The 14,539-nt window shown below is 41.4% G+C and overlaps 1 protein-coding gene across 7 annotated transcripts in view; it reads left to right on the top strand.

Moving 5' to 3' along the window:
• Window positions 1–14,539, top strand: part of ARMC2 (armadillo repeat containing 2) — a 95,124-nt gene that overhangs the window by 22,931 nt on the left and 57,654 nt on the right. For all 7 annotated transcript variants that reach the window (XM_072965679.1, XM_031680167.2, XM_072965680.1 and 4 more), the window contains 3 exons: window positions 4,170–4,246; window positions 8,542–8,640; window positions 12,648–12,823. In XM_072965679.1, the coding sequence (XP_072821780.1) occupies window positions 4,170–4,246; window positions 8,542–8,640; window positions 12,648–12,823 (352 nt within the window). The remainder of the gene's footprint in view (window positions 1–4,169; window positions 4,247–8,541; window positions 8,641–12,647; window positions 12,824–14,539) is intronic.

Here is a 14,539-nt window from a genome sequence, read left to right on the forward strand (position 1 = left end):
TTTTTCAGAAATAATGAAGTCATTCTTCTTTTAAGAAATTAAGGGTAACGTGGCTGCGAAACTGTGCACGTTTACAAACAACAGGCATTGACCAGCATGATTTTGTAGAATCTCACCTTATTCAACAGTTTCTGTTTGATAAGCATTTCTTGATAAGCAAAACACCGTGCTAGCGGGATTAGGAGATACAGAAATGGACCTTGACCTACAGAAATGGAACCTTACCAATCTGTCAGGCTCTGCATTCGTGCAAGGGTGGTCCCTGGACCAGCAGCATTGGCACCACCTGGGAACTTGTTAGAAGTGCAGAATCTTAGGCCCCTCCCCAGACCTGCTGAATTAGAATTGGCAGTTTTATAAAGTATCTAAGTGATCTGAATGCACACATGTTTTAGAAGCACTGTTCAATGATCACCTCTTATTCTGGAGGAATGAAAGGAGAACTGCTTTATCTGCATATGTGAGAAAAGACAAGAATTGACCAACACAGTGATCTGACCACCAAAACCGCTCATGCAGTTTTAGGCTCCATTATTTAGAGTCTCTCTTTGCTCCTTGGGTCGTACCTTTAGCCCAGTGCTGGCTTCCAGACTTTTAAAAGGATCCAGACAAACTGACACCGTCTCCAAGTATCTGAACAGGCTGGCGAAGAGATTTCAAACCCTGTCATATAAGGAAGCGTTGAAGGGACTGGAGTTTATTAATGACGTCAATGATGACAGCTTCAATAATAGTGAAGACTTACTGAGTACTTACTACGTGCCTGGAACTGTGCTAAACAATTCCACATTAGAGCATTTCATCTTCACAACAGCCTTTATTTACCACCCCTCATATGTAGATGAGGAAACCAAAGCTTAGGTAAAAAATTTACCTGAGATCACACAACTAGCAAGTGGTAGAACCAAAGAATTTAAACCATAGGAGATGAGTTTAAATATTTGAAGGGTTGGCAGAAGGAAGAAGGATAAAGATTTATTTTATTAGTAGAACCAAGATCAATGGGTAGAAGTTACTGGGAGACAGTTCTCCATTGAGTAGAAGGCCATCTAGTCTTCTTTAGCAAAGAGGGGGTTTTCTTTTCTGGTTGCCTCTCTCCCCACTTCACTCTTTCTGTGGGACTTGAGCTGTGCTGCTTCAGAACTGGCCGGATTGGACAGTTCTTCCTCGTCCTCATCTTCTTGGGCCTGTTAATCATTCTTACCTATGCAACCTGCTGGACCTTGTGAGAGCATATTTTCTCTCTCTTCTTCCTTTGGACTCCTCTTCCCCTTTCTGTCCTTTACCCATAACTATCTGACAAGGCCATGTCCTGAGATTCTAGTCTTCAAGCCACTCTTCTGATGACTCTGGTCCCAGTGTACTGCTTTGACCTCCTTTCCTGATTTCCACATCTCCTTTGCCAACACTTTATTTTTTATTAGAAACTCGACATGGCAAAACCCAGACTTGCTTTACCTTTCAAACTGTTCTATTCTCTAACCTCTCATTTCTGTTATGGTAGCTCTGCTGTCCTGTTCCTCCAAGGCAGCCTTCTCTTTCTTCTGCCTGAAATCAACCACCAAATCCTATCAATTTTCATGTATAGGAGCTCCTGAATTTGTTCCTTCTCCTCCAGTCCCACTGTCACCCTCAAAAAATTAGTCCTTGTTACCTCCCTCCAGGTCTCCTAAATACTCTTATCATCACATAGCTCCAAATCTCATCATTTCTTTGTATAAGAACCTAGGACAGTTCCTTATTGCCCATCAGACTGGGTCCATTGATTCAGCCCAAAGTTTCAGGCAGCTGTTCCCAATACCTCCCAGCAGAAACCTATTCCTAACTTGCTGGCCCTGTGCAATTACCCCCTGCCCTGAGCACCCCCACTGCTCATGCCCCTCTTTACCCTCACTCATGCTACTCTGCTCCTGAGAGTAGTGTTGTCATGTGCTAGTTCAGCTTTTGTTCTTTTAAGGCCCACCTTGTGGTCTACTTCTCCCTCTCAGTAATCACTTCCTTCTCAGCATCTCTCTGTTCCTTGTAACCTGCTGAATTTCACATTCAAGTACTTGATTAGAGACTCCATTGGAATTTTCCATTAAAAAAAAGTTACTTAGTTTCTCAAAGTAGATCTGCAACTTCTGGGTAACACCTTGTATGTTCTCTCTCACAGTGACACTCAGCCCTGGGCTGCTCAAGGCAGGTGCTCCTAGACTTGTAACAAAAGAAAAAAATATCGACAATTTATTAAGTTCTTCAAATGTACCAGTCACTCTACTCAGAAGAGATATTGCTTTCATTTTAAGAAAAGGAAACTGAGGCCAAGAGTTAAGTAACTTGCTCAAGGCCATGTGGCTGATAAGAGTTGGACCCAGGACTTGAACCCAAGTAGTTTGGGTCCAGACCCTGCACACTCAACCACTGTACCATGATGGTCACATGGAGGGTTAGTGAATACCAATCCTGTGCTCTTCTTTGAGAACCAGTAGGACCCAACACTGTCAAGATTTGATATATGATAAGAAGGACCCTTCTTCCCCCTCCCCCACCCCACCTCACCCAGAATGGACATACACAAATGTGGTGTTTAGAGAGGCAGCCTCATCACAGCCCTGTCCTCAGGGAGGGAGGGTGGGTCAGGGACTTGAAAAAGCCATTGGATGCAAACTCTCCTGCTTGATTTCAGTAGCTGTTTAGGACAATAGTGATAAGAAGGGCTTGCCTTTATGAACCTCCATCTCTTCTGTTATTTCTAGGTGTGGTAAGTTGGGGAACTTCCTTGGCCTCGCACCCTACCATACTTTTGGTATTTTGTCTTTTCATGGAGGTTGATCTCCTTTATTTCCATCTTCTTTGAGATGTGCTCCATTTGCCTCTCTGCTCCCAGGGTATTGACAGAGAGGATCCCACCCCCATTTCCTTCCTTGATTGACCAGGATATCTCGCTACCAGATCTGTGTTGTCACTGTGTATAAAAATAAAGCAATTATTTCAGAGTGTTAAATATTAAGACCCTTTTTTGAAGATTAACTCAATCTTTTCTCTATTGTACGATAAAAGAAAGTGTTAAATCAAGTTTTTTTTTTTTAAAGAAAGTTTACAGAAAAAGTGATATTTGGAGAAACTAATCCTTGGGGCAGTAGTAAAGGCCAACGGCCAAGACGCTGAACTGAATATTCAATGGAGATCTCACTACACAGGAAGCAGGAGCAATGGACAGACATATGGATGCTCATGGGTGGCCCTGGCCATGTGTGTGCTTTCTTTATGATTTTTGTGGCAAATACTATATTTGATGGCAAAAATGAAGTTTTGTTGTAAAACTTACATTGTTATTTTCTTGGTGTTTTTTTTTTAACCTTGGAGTTTTGTATATATATTTCAAAGTCAGTAATTTTAAGTATCAGCTCTAGCTAAGGAGAAGTTATGTCCTTCATAGACCATCATTACACTGTATATAAACTTAAAAATACCAAAACCCAAAACAAACCCAGGCACATAATCCTTCTGTTGGCCAGCCACTACATCTTCATTTGGAACACAAAATATTTGCCATCTTGGGACTGCCTGAATTTATCTTCCTTTTTTTTTTTTTTAACACTTAAAGTGCTTCTTTAAAAAAACATTTTTTAGAGAATATCAGTTTAATTAATTTTGAAATGGAGACAAGAGACATAGTGAATTGATGGAAAGAGCGGGGAACTGGAAATTATGAGACCTGAGTTCCAAATCTGACCCCACTGTGTGATCCTGGGCACATCTGCCCAATTAGGGAACAGTTTTCTTGTCTGCAGCGTGAGTGAGAGGGCTCTCCAGCTCCTAAACACTACGCTTTTGTGATTCAAGCATACCAGAGTTCTTTCTTTTTGTAACAGTGACCTCTTGTGGTATGGATCCTTCTTCCTTTTTTTGATTTGCAAAGTAAACTTTGGATTTATTTTGTCGTCATTGTTATTTCTAGTAAGTACATTTCATATTGTTAAGTGAATCCGACTTGTTTTTAGCAGATAAATCTTAGCTGGAAATCAGAGGTTGATTAAAATGTGATATAGAGCACCAAACTCCATTTCATACACAATTCCCTGCAGTTTCTTCCGAAGTTGTATTTAGCTGACTCTTGACACTTAAAAAAAGAGAAATGCTTTGGTGTTTGTGCTGAATGTTGTGTATATTCCTCTTCCTCCCAGGGACCAGGGGAAGAGGTGTTCGAGGGCCTCCTCATGCCCTAGCAGCTCAGACCAGAGCAGGCTGGACACCAAAGCAGGTGAGGTGTCCGTGTTCTGAGAGGTCCCCCAACACTCCTTCATCTTATCCTCAGCATCTCCATCTGTAGGAAAATCTTTTGCACAAAAGATGTCTGATGTTGGCTCACTGTTTGGAAATTCTAGGAACTTTGTCCAACTTACACATCAACTTTTGTTTTTATAAATTTTTATTATTTTGACAGCAGTCTTAGCACTTTTACCTTTAGCCTGGCTCTAGTGCCTCAAACATCTAAAATTACAATCTTAATGACTGCGCAGACATTATTTTGTAAAGGCATTCAGAAGGTTGCAAAAAGTAGTTCTGAAGTTCAAAACTTGAGTCAATACCGTGGCTCACTTAAAGGAAACTGTATTAACTATGTGAAGCCAGCCCTCTGTGGCTTTAAACTGTTTGAGAAAATATAAATCACAGACTAGAAATGCTGCCAAATGTGTTCGTGCAATGGAATGTTGCAGTTAGAAAAGTGAACTTGAGTACATTTATAGTATTGAATGAAATGAGTACAAACATAACATTACATGAAAAAAATTAAGTTTGAAAAACAATGGCATGTGGTGTTTATGGATACAATTCTCTGTGGTAGACGTGTAAAGTGAAGCATGTAAAAGAGAAAGAACCACTCGATTTAGAGAGATGGTAACCTTCGGGGAGGGGAACACAGAGGGCACTAACTATGTAACGTTGATCTCTTTGAAATAAGGAGGAGCATGAAAATACAGTTAATATTGGCTTAAACTATTTGTGGGTACACAGGTGTTTCTTATATTCTCTGTGTATATATACTATATATATATATATATATATAGGTGTGCATGAAATTTTATGAGACCAAACTAATAGTTCAGAAATATATTTAATGATCGTCAAAACTAATTTCTTGTTAATAAAATGACTTTTGCGACCAACAGGAATTTCTGTCGTACTCAGGAAAATCTTAGACTGATTTCTGCATCAGCGCTGTTGCTAAGTGTTTTACATGTACGTGCTAAAAACAGCAGCCAATAAACATCGTGTCAAGTTTTTGTGTCCAAAATTCAAAGCTGCGGTTAAGAACTATAACCACTGAGACAGCAGAATCTTCAAAAACATGCTGAAATTTCTGCCTGACTTACCCAATTTCCTGTTGAATCATAATTTTTATATTTAGCAAACTGTGAACCTAGACGAAAGTGCTTTCTAAAATATTAGACTGTTGCCCAAGACTGAGGCAAACTTTATCATTTGTGCAGCTTAAGAAGTAATCACGTGATTCTAGGCTTTGGTTTCCAGAGTAGAAGCCGGATTAGGGTATGAAGTGGGATTTTTGCAGAGAGCAGAGTTGGAGGATACACAGCTGTTCCTGGGAGAGGGTTAAAAGCAAACCCTTACACCACAGTGTCCGGCTAACTTCTGTTCTGAGAAGAAACAAGTCTTAGAAACATTCAGAAGGGCCTGCGAGGGCCTTTCCGTTCCAAAGGCTAAATAAACTGCTCTGTGATTTTTAACTCACCCTGTAATTCAGCAATTCCTGGGGTGAACGTGTTATCTGTTTCGTTTGTCCTGAGAAACAGTTTGATAATTGTGGTTTCTCATAGAGCTGTTCTACTAAAGAGTGTGCTGCATGGAAGTTAAAAATACTGATTTGAAGCTTTTAGGCTGGAAGTCAGTATTTCTAATCAACTTAAGTGTGTCATAAATATTTGTCGGTTAAATTATTTGCCTGGCTTATTATTGCCTGGGCTTTTCCCTTGCCTCGATATAGGTTGATTTTATTCACTTACTTTGGATTTTGAATGTGTCCGTTACCTGGGAATATAACCAACCATGTTTTCTGTACTGTACTGTACTGTTTGAATACTCATGTTTACTTTTTGAATTCTTATCTGTAATTTATCCATGTTAGGGAAGACTTGTAAAAGTAATGATCCAAAAGATGGTTTACAGCCCTTAGTCTACAGTTCTGAAATCCCAGAAGCTCTGAAAGCTGAATTTTTATTCAAACTCATTTAGTGGCCATGCTTGACCAGGACCTGATGGGATACCAACAATAGTCCTTGTTTCATTAGTGTGAATATCCAGCAGGGTGCTGCCCCAGAAAACCCCACTGGTGGTGCTGTGTAATATGCAATGTAGGCACCATCCTGCCTTACTCAAATTCAGGTTTTTCTCAGTCCCCAACCACATCTGGCCCCAAAGACTTGGGTAAGGGATTGTGAAACTGTACTGCTATGGACTGATTTTGTCCTAAAGACAGTTCAACTGTGTGTTATGGTGAAGTCTTGTTTATGGGTCCAAAAGACTGTGTGTGACCTCACTATAAAATTATTGACAGCACCTGCACTGTTTAATGACAGCTTTGCTGACATCCTTTCCATCTGCTTTTGCTGCTCAAGTGCTCTTCATGCCCAGTGTGTGTCGTTCCCTCTTGGTATTAGGAAGTTTTGATAAAAGGCAGACCTGGACTCACCATACCTTGGGGTGGTGGTCTCCAACACGGAGCACGTCAGGGGAAGGCCTGTGCACTGGGTGGGGTGGCTTTCCTGCTTCTCCTGGGTGGCGTCATTACCGCACACTTGGAAAATTTAGTATGTGTTGTATATATATATATTTTTTATCTTTAAGAATAATACAACTGCATGAGAAGTCTTGGAAAATATAAGAGCACATAAAAGAAATTAATATCCCATAATCCCAATAGTCTGGTGATGATCACTGTTACCCCATTTTACAGAGGAAAAGTGAAGCAGCTTCCTCAAAGTCAGCTAGTAGGTGACAGAGCTAGGACTCAAACCCAGACAGTGACTTCAGAACTGGTGCTCTTAACAGGTCTTCCTGGTCAGCTTGTCTTGGTTTTTTGTCAAAATAACTTAAAAATATACAGGCCACACACCCTCTCTCTAGTCTCTCTGTCTCTGTGGAACCCTCTGATTGTCCCTATGATTTTTTCTAACTCTCCACATGACATTTTTAGGGTCCTGGCACCCTCTGTGTGGGTACTTAATTGGTACCAGGTCCGCTGTGTGCAGGCACAGACTCCCTGAATCAGTAAAGGCGGGGTACTGAGTGGGGGCTTTAAAGGGTGGACTTCAGAGAAGGAAGGCCGAGGGTTCCATCTCTAGCTCTGCTCCCAAGTGCCCCCGCACGTCAGTGCCCCCTCCAGCTGTACTGTTTTAGATCTGGAGATCTTGCCTGTGTGAAACATGATCATGATTTGCAGTTTCTAATATGAGTTACATTTCTCCCCAGAGTTACCTTTTAGTTTGCCAGTTAGCTGCAGGGCAGAATAGCGTAGAGGTCAGGTGCAAGGGCTGTGGACCTCTATGACCTTGGGTAGGTCACAGTACCCTGGAGTCCCACTTTCTTCATCTAGAAAACGGGGACAACTTGGGGACCTCCTGTAGTGTTGTGACAGAAATTAAACACAGGTCTGCTGGCTCTGAAGTACGCAGGCTGTGGGAGCTATTACTCTTCTCCAGCCTGTGTTCCCAGGCAGCATCTCCTCTCCCCAATCCAGTGAAATCTTACAGCCCAATACACATCAAACAGTAGTGCCCTGTTTGTTGGTTTTTCAATCAGGGAAGTGAAATTCATATTTATGGGGTGTCACTAGACGCTAGGCACTGGGCTCAGAGCTTTGCCTATATCATGTCTTTTAATTCTCATAACCCTGAAGGCAAATATATTAATCTCTGTTTTGCTGATGAGGCTCAGAAAGGATAAGAAACCAGACCCCCGTCACCCAGTGCGTCAATAATGGAGTTGGGATTTGAATTGAGATCTGTCAGCACCCAGAGCTCAGTCTTTTCCCACAGCCCCACACAAAACCACCAGCGTGGACAGTGCTGGCCCCACAATGATGTGGACATTTTATGTTCTATAGGAAAGTCCCTACAGGCCTCCCTTTTAGAAAAATTTTCATTAAACATTTTCAAAGTCCTTATTCTTTCTATACATCTGTAGTTTTCTATTTATTCTACATTACAGAGGAATACATTTAAGTTACAAATGCAAACAGTACAAATTGGTTGCCTCACTGACAACAATTTCAGCATTTACAAAGCAAAAGCCTTTATGCAGTGTTCCAATCAGAGTTTAAAGTTCTGATTTCTTTACATTATCTTATTTGAGTTTCATTCGGGTGTGATTTGATTAGAAGACATGTAGTTCTAAATAGAATTAGTTGGGCTTGGGGGGAAATGCATAATTTAATTCTAGGGTTTATTACTTTTGTGGGTGAATAACAGACTAGTGACAGTGCTTCAGTTTCAACTCCTTTTTCACAGTTCTTTCTCCTGTTCTGGGTTTCCTTTGCAGGTTCAAAGGCTGACTTGCAAGAAAAGGATACAGAAATAGAAGTAAATGAAGTGTTTTGGAATACAAGGATCATACCGATTTTGCGTGAATTAGAAAAGAGTAAAAAACTTTTTTTTGTTTTAAATCAAAAATATCTATTATTTATATGTTCCTCGTTGCCCTGATATTTTCAGTACACTTGGACTATCATTTATGTGAATGTATTCAGAAACAAATGAAGTCATCTATTGATTTACCCAGTAATGTATGTTTTAGATATTATATGTAAACCTGATTTTTAGTGAGTATAGTTATATAGCAGCAAGAGAGCCTACTGCTAAAATGACCACCTCCTCTGCCCAAGGAAATGCCAGTCTGAACTCCCTACTGTGGCACTTCATGCAAAACAGTGAACAAGACAGGTTTCAGGCCTTTGAAACTTTGTCTAAGTCTCATAGACTGGCATCCTTGGCAGGTGTGCCCATGATTTTCTAGATCCAAATGTATACGGTCGGCCCTCCATATCTGCAGGTTCTACATCCATAGGTTCAACCAACTGCAGGTGGAATTTTGATCCGTGGTTGGCTGAAATCATGGGTGCAGAACCTGCAGACCAACTATATGCAGGGCCAACTATCCTACACTATTTTATACATCTGTGGATTCTGTTATATGCCGGCATCCTGGAACCAATCCCCTGTGGATCCTGAAGGAGGACTGCATGTTCTGTTTTTCTAAGTTTGAGTGTACATATCAGAGATGCCACTCAGAGCAGGAAGTAGCCTGGGATGTGTCCAGCCCTTGCCCTCCAGAACACCCCAGCAATGAAGGCCCACAATCCATGAGTCTCTGCCAGAGTGACCTATGGAAGGCTTGTCAGGGGAATGTCCCTCCACCTTCTGTCCCTTTGCTGCTCCTCAGGGATTCCATTGTTGAAGCTGAAACAGGTTCCCCTGGAGCGGTAGTCCTGGCCCCAGGGTCAGATCCGGTGCCTGACCCGTCTGACCCATAGCACACATTAGGTCCTCACTAGCAACTGGAATAAGTATTCCTTACATGAGTGAACCAGCATGGCAGCCACAGGGATGAAGCCCTAGGAGAAGCTAGGTAGTGAGTCCTTCCCACTAACCAAACAGGGAAGTTGTACAAAAGACCTACTTCCTTAAATGTTCAAATGACCTCACCCCTCCTGGGCTCTCTGATGGTGCGTGGTGGTGTTCATGGTTAGAGTGAGAGCCCTGGACAGGGTTTCTGGTCCTGGTGCTGCTAACCAAGCAAATGGCCGTGGGGAATCACCTAACCTGTGTGTGCAGTAGTGTCCTTGCCTGCCAGGTGAGGCGTGGGTGAGGCTAGATCATCACCAAAGTCCCTGGCAGCTCGAAACCCTGAGAACAAGACCAGGATGACTTTGTCCTCTCTAGAGCCAATCATGTTTGCCCTTGTGTTAGTGAACCTAGTTAACTTTGGGTCTTTATTTTAGGAGATGTGCATAAAAACTAATGAGAAGAGCAGTCAGTCTGGGCAAGGGTTAAAGAAGAAAACATACTAGGAACAGCACCACAGGGAGAACAGGGGGCAGCACAAAGGCCTGTCTTGGAGAAAGGCTTCAGCCTGAAGGATTTCAAGAGGTCTCTGCAGGCTCTCACCGCAGGCACCAACAGAGGAAACTTATCAGGAGTTGGGGATTTGAAATGTGGTTGGCTGACTCTTTGAGATTTTTTTCTTCTTTTTTTTTTTTTTTTTACTTTTATTTTGACGTAATTTCAGACTTACAGAAAAGTTGCAAGAATAGTACAAAGAAATCTTGCATGTTCTTTCCTCAGATTCCCCAAATATTAACATTTTACCACATTTGCTTTATCCTTCTCTATCCCCCTTCCTCCCTCTCCCTCTTGCTCTCTTTTTCACTATACACCCCATAACACACACACATTATTTTTTTCTCCCTTTTTTGAACCACTTGAGAACAAGTTGCCATCATGATGCCCCATATCCCTAAGTACTCTGATATTTTTAGAAACGTGGGCATTCTGTTGTATATCTGGAAATTACCATATAATTCTTAAAAAACCTTACTCAGATTTTGCCAGTTACCCTAATAATTTCCTTTACAGAAAGAGAAAATCCCGGGTCCAATTATTTGTCATGTCTTTTTGTGATCTTGACATATTTGAGGAGAAGGGGCCAGTTATTTTGCAGACTGCCCCACAAGTTGGGTTTGTCGGGTATTTTCCCACCATTAGATGCAGGTTAGGCATCTGGGGCAGGTGCACAGCGTAAGTGGTGCCATGTCCTTCTCTGTGCCTCATAACAGGAGGCGCATGATGCTGATTTGGCCCATTAGTGGTAATATGAACTTTGATCACTTGGGGAAGGTGGTATCTGCCAGGTTTTTCCCCTGTAAAGTTACTGTTTTTCCCTTGGTAAGTAATAGGTATCTGATGGGGAGAAGATACTTTGAGACTTCGTTGCTTTCTGTTACTCATCAAACTTTCACCCACTAGCTTTAGCCCTTTGAGAGTCTCCATAGCTCTTAGATTCAAGTTGTCTTTTGAGGCTACGTGGCATTTGTAACAAACCAACTGGTAGAAAGAGCTAAATTAATCAATAGTTTGCCATTTGACCTGTGAGCCTTCCTTTTTAATTTCTTTTAAGCTAAAAACAGCTACTCTTGAGTAGAACCCACCAGGCTGAAGCGTCTGTGGCAGGAAGTGTTAGAAGAATACCTTGAAGCCCACCCGCCGCTGCAGAGAAGCCCACAGCCTGGACTTGGGGTTTGCGAAGAAACTGCCAGTAACAGAAGAATAAAACAACGAAACAAAAGTATTTCTTACAATAGAGCTCAGGTTTTCCCCTTTATTTAAAGTTAGTCTAAGTCATTTCCCATCAATTCATTTATTTAAGTGCATAACTGAAAGGCACTGAAGGTTACTTGACTATTGAGGTTTAAAATTTTTTCTTAGATGTTATTGTTGAAAAGAGCTAAAAATGGCCTGAGTCATTTCCTTCTGCAGGCGCACACTTCCTGTATGCGGGCTTTCAAGAGCACATTATGGTATTTATTTAAGATTGGTTTCCTACTTTTAAATTGTGTGATGGAGTCTCTCAGAGATAATATTTTTCAACCGAATGCCCTACACCTTGGATTATTAGGTTTCCTTTTGTGGTCTAGTCTGTGTGCTCCTTTTCTCCCTTGCATGCCTCTGAGGGTGGCTACCACTCTCAAAAACTCCTTTCCTCAGAATTCTGATTCTAAAATGAATGTTCTGAGTCTGCCCCGTTTCCTAACTAAAGTCTCTTTTTCATTCTCTTCTTTGCTTACCCCTACCTCCAAATAATGGTGGATGTGGTGACATTTTGAGATTTTTGTTCCACCTGGGCCCTCTTTTCTCAGATAAAGAGCATTATTCTCATAGGGAAATATTGATCATTGTTTTCATCAATAGATAAATTAGAAAATGAATACATACTGATTTTGTTACAGGCTGTCAGTACAGTCCTCTCAGTGTACCACGCACTGTACAAAGACACGTAAGACTCACTTAGCATGGCGTCTGTTTGAGGGCACTGGACATAGAACCCAACATGCATGTATTTGTGACAAATAACCATGCAAGGTAATGTTCGTTGACTGTGGCATGTTACATCTTTCCTGGAGGAGCCAGAACATACACAGAGCCTTGAAGGACCAAAATCAGTAGGGATGAGGTTAAGGAGAACATTCTGGGCCAGTGGAGCTGTGCAGCCGAGGATTGAAGGTGGAGACACAAGGGAATGCTTCCATGACATTGAACAGAGCCTCTGTGGAGGTGGAGGGTGTTTGGAATAAAGGAGACCAGCTGAGCTAATGCAGTTCCACCCTTGAATACGCTCTTCAAAAGACTGTGTTCTAGATAAGCTAACTGATTAGTAAATGGTAGATGGAGCAACAAAATGAAAAAAAAAAAAAGGAAATGAAAATGGTAGATGGAAATGATAAGAAAGGGGGGGAGGAGGGACAAGGGTTCAGGAATTTGAAGCGGTCCGGGGAAATGATTCTGGGGTTTTACTTACACTGTCTGTGTTTGACATGCTTGAAAACTTGACCTTAACGAGTAAGTTCTGCTTTACTCTTTTTGCCCTGACAGAAGAAAACATTGAGATGCTGTGTGCTGCTTGCACACAACTTCATCACACGTTAGAGGAAGGAAACATGCTTGGAAACAGATTTAAGAGAAGAACTATTCTCCTGAAGACCCTGTATAAACTAGTTGATGTTGGTTCAGACTTGCTCAGCCTTAAACTTGCAAAAATTATCCTAGCAGTAAGTTTTTCTATCCTCTGGTCTTGTAGACTGTAGCACATAAAAGTTCTGTTTAATGCTTTATTTGTAAATATTACAACAAAGAATAGAAATGCAGTATGTTCATTTAGAACCTTGAAAAAAAAATTCAGGCGGTAAACTGACATCCCAGAATTTGATCAGAAAGTACTATCTAAGGAACTAAGGCTGAGGACAGAGAGAATGTTCAAAGTCTTACATATGGGCTGTGGCTAGGTTTAAAAAAAAATGACCGTAGATAAATGCACTCAAAACAGTTGCTGAAGTAACTTGACTAGAGATCAGTATCAGAGAGTGCAGACTGTGGTTTCTGGCCTGTGGCTTCTGCTGGGTGTTTGATTCTGTCATATGATTTAATAAATAACTTTAGATAACTCAGGCTGTGGACATAGTGGCCAGGTGCTTTATGAGCCCGCAAGAAACAGAAAAACAGCTGCCCAGTGTCATGGGAAGGTGGTCATAGAAGGCTCCTGTGAAGTGTTAGAAGAAAAGGCCAGCCACCAAATAAAAGTCTCTAGAAGCTCTGTCTCAAACAAAATGATCATTGTTTGAGTACAGCCCTTTGTTGTCACAGCCATTAACAGTTGGAACCAGAAGATAAGACACAATTATTAGAGAACGTTCTAAGAGAACCGTTAAAATGAATGAAGCTTTGTTTACCAAGTTTCATAAAAGTAAAAGCTATTATGTTAACACCCATAATTCATACAATTTAAAATCGTGAAGTACACAGTGAAGGTAAGCGTTGGCATCCTTACTAATAGTTCAGGAAGAATTCCCACTGTTCCTTATTTTGAAGTCTTTCCTAAAGCGGAATATTCTGTCTACATATTCTGTGCGATTTGCTGGAGAAGTACAATCTTATTTAGCTGCCATCCTAAACTCTTCACCCTCTTTGTAAAAATTGTGATATGATATGTGATGCAGAAAGCAACATTTCTTTGAAATAGCAATTTCAGTAGTATTTTAATCCCCTCTCATTGATGACAATTGATGAGTCAACTTTAATGAAACAGAAAGAGCATAAATCACAGGGAGTATTTAAAGTCAGAAGTTCTGAGTAGAGATGGAAAGATAACTACATGCTTGCCCAGTTCCTTCTCTGGCCCTGGATTTGGGGCGCCTCCTGGCCAGGGAGAGCCCCGTGGAGACTGGAGGACCCTACTGGTGTTGCTGCCCTGGACAAGACGCAAGTGGCCAGCTGCCCCAGGAATGCCTTTGTTTGTCATCTGGATCCTAGACATTTTGCTACATACCAAGCCCAAAAAATAAATAAACGAAAGAGAGAAAGAGAAAGAAAGAAGGAAGATGCCATGGATTCATTAATGCTTTGCAGAAAAAATAATATCTTGGTTATTAAAGGTACCATTTAAGTTAGTTATATACATGGCACAATTTAACTGTTTTAGGGCAAAGGGCTGAGTGATCAGCCAGGCAGTGAACACATTCTGAACAAAATCTGTGTTTAGATAAAGCCCTTTCCATGACACTGACCGCCTTGCTGAATCAGGGACAAGACTCTGCTAGGCTACAATCCGAGTGCAGAGATGGGCAGGCTTCCCCTTCTGAATAACTGTAGGACCATGAGTTTAGGAATGACCTTCAAGGCCATCAAGTCCAACTTCCCATCTGCCACCTGAAGCTCCTGTAATTCTCCACAAGACACTGTTTCCCTTAGACCTTGGTGATGGGGTTCTA

The sequence above is a fragment of the Vicugna pacos genome, chromosome 8 (genome assembly GCF_048564905.1).
Source record: "Vicugna pacos chromosome 8, VicPac4, whole genome shotgun sequence".
NCBI lineage: Eukaryota > Metazoa > Chordata > Mammalia > Artiodactyla > Camelidae > Vicugna > Vicugna pacos.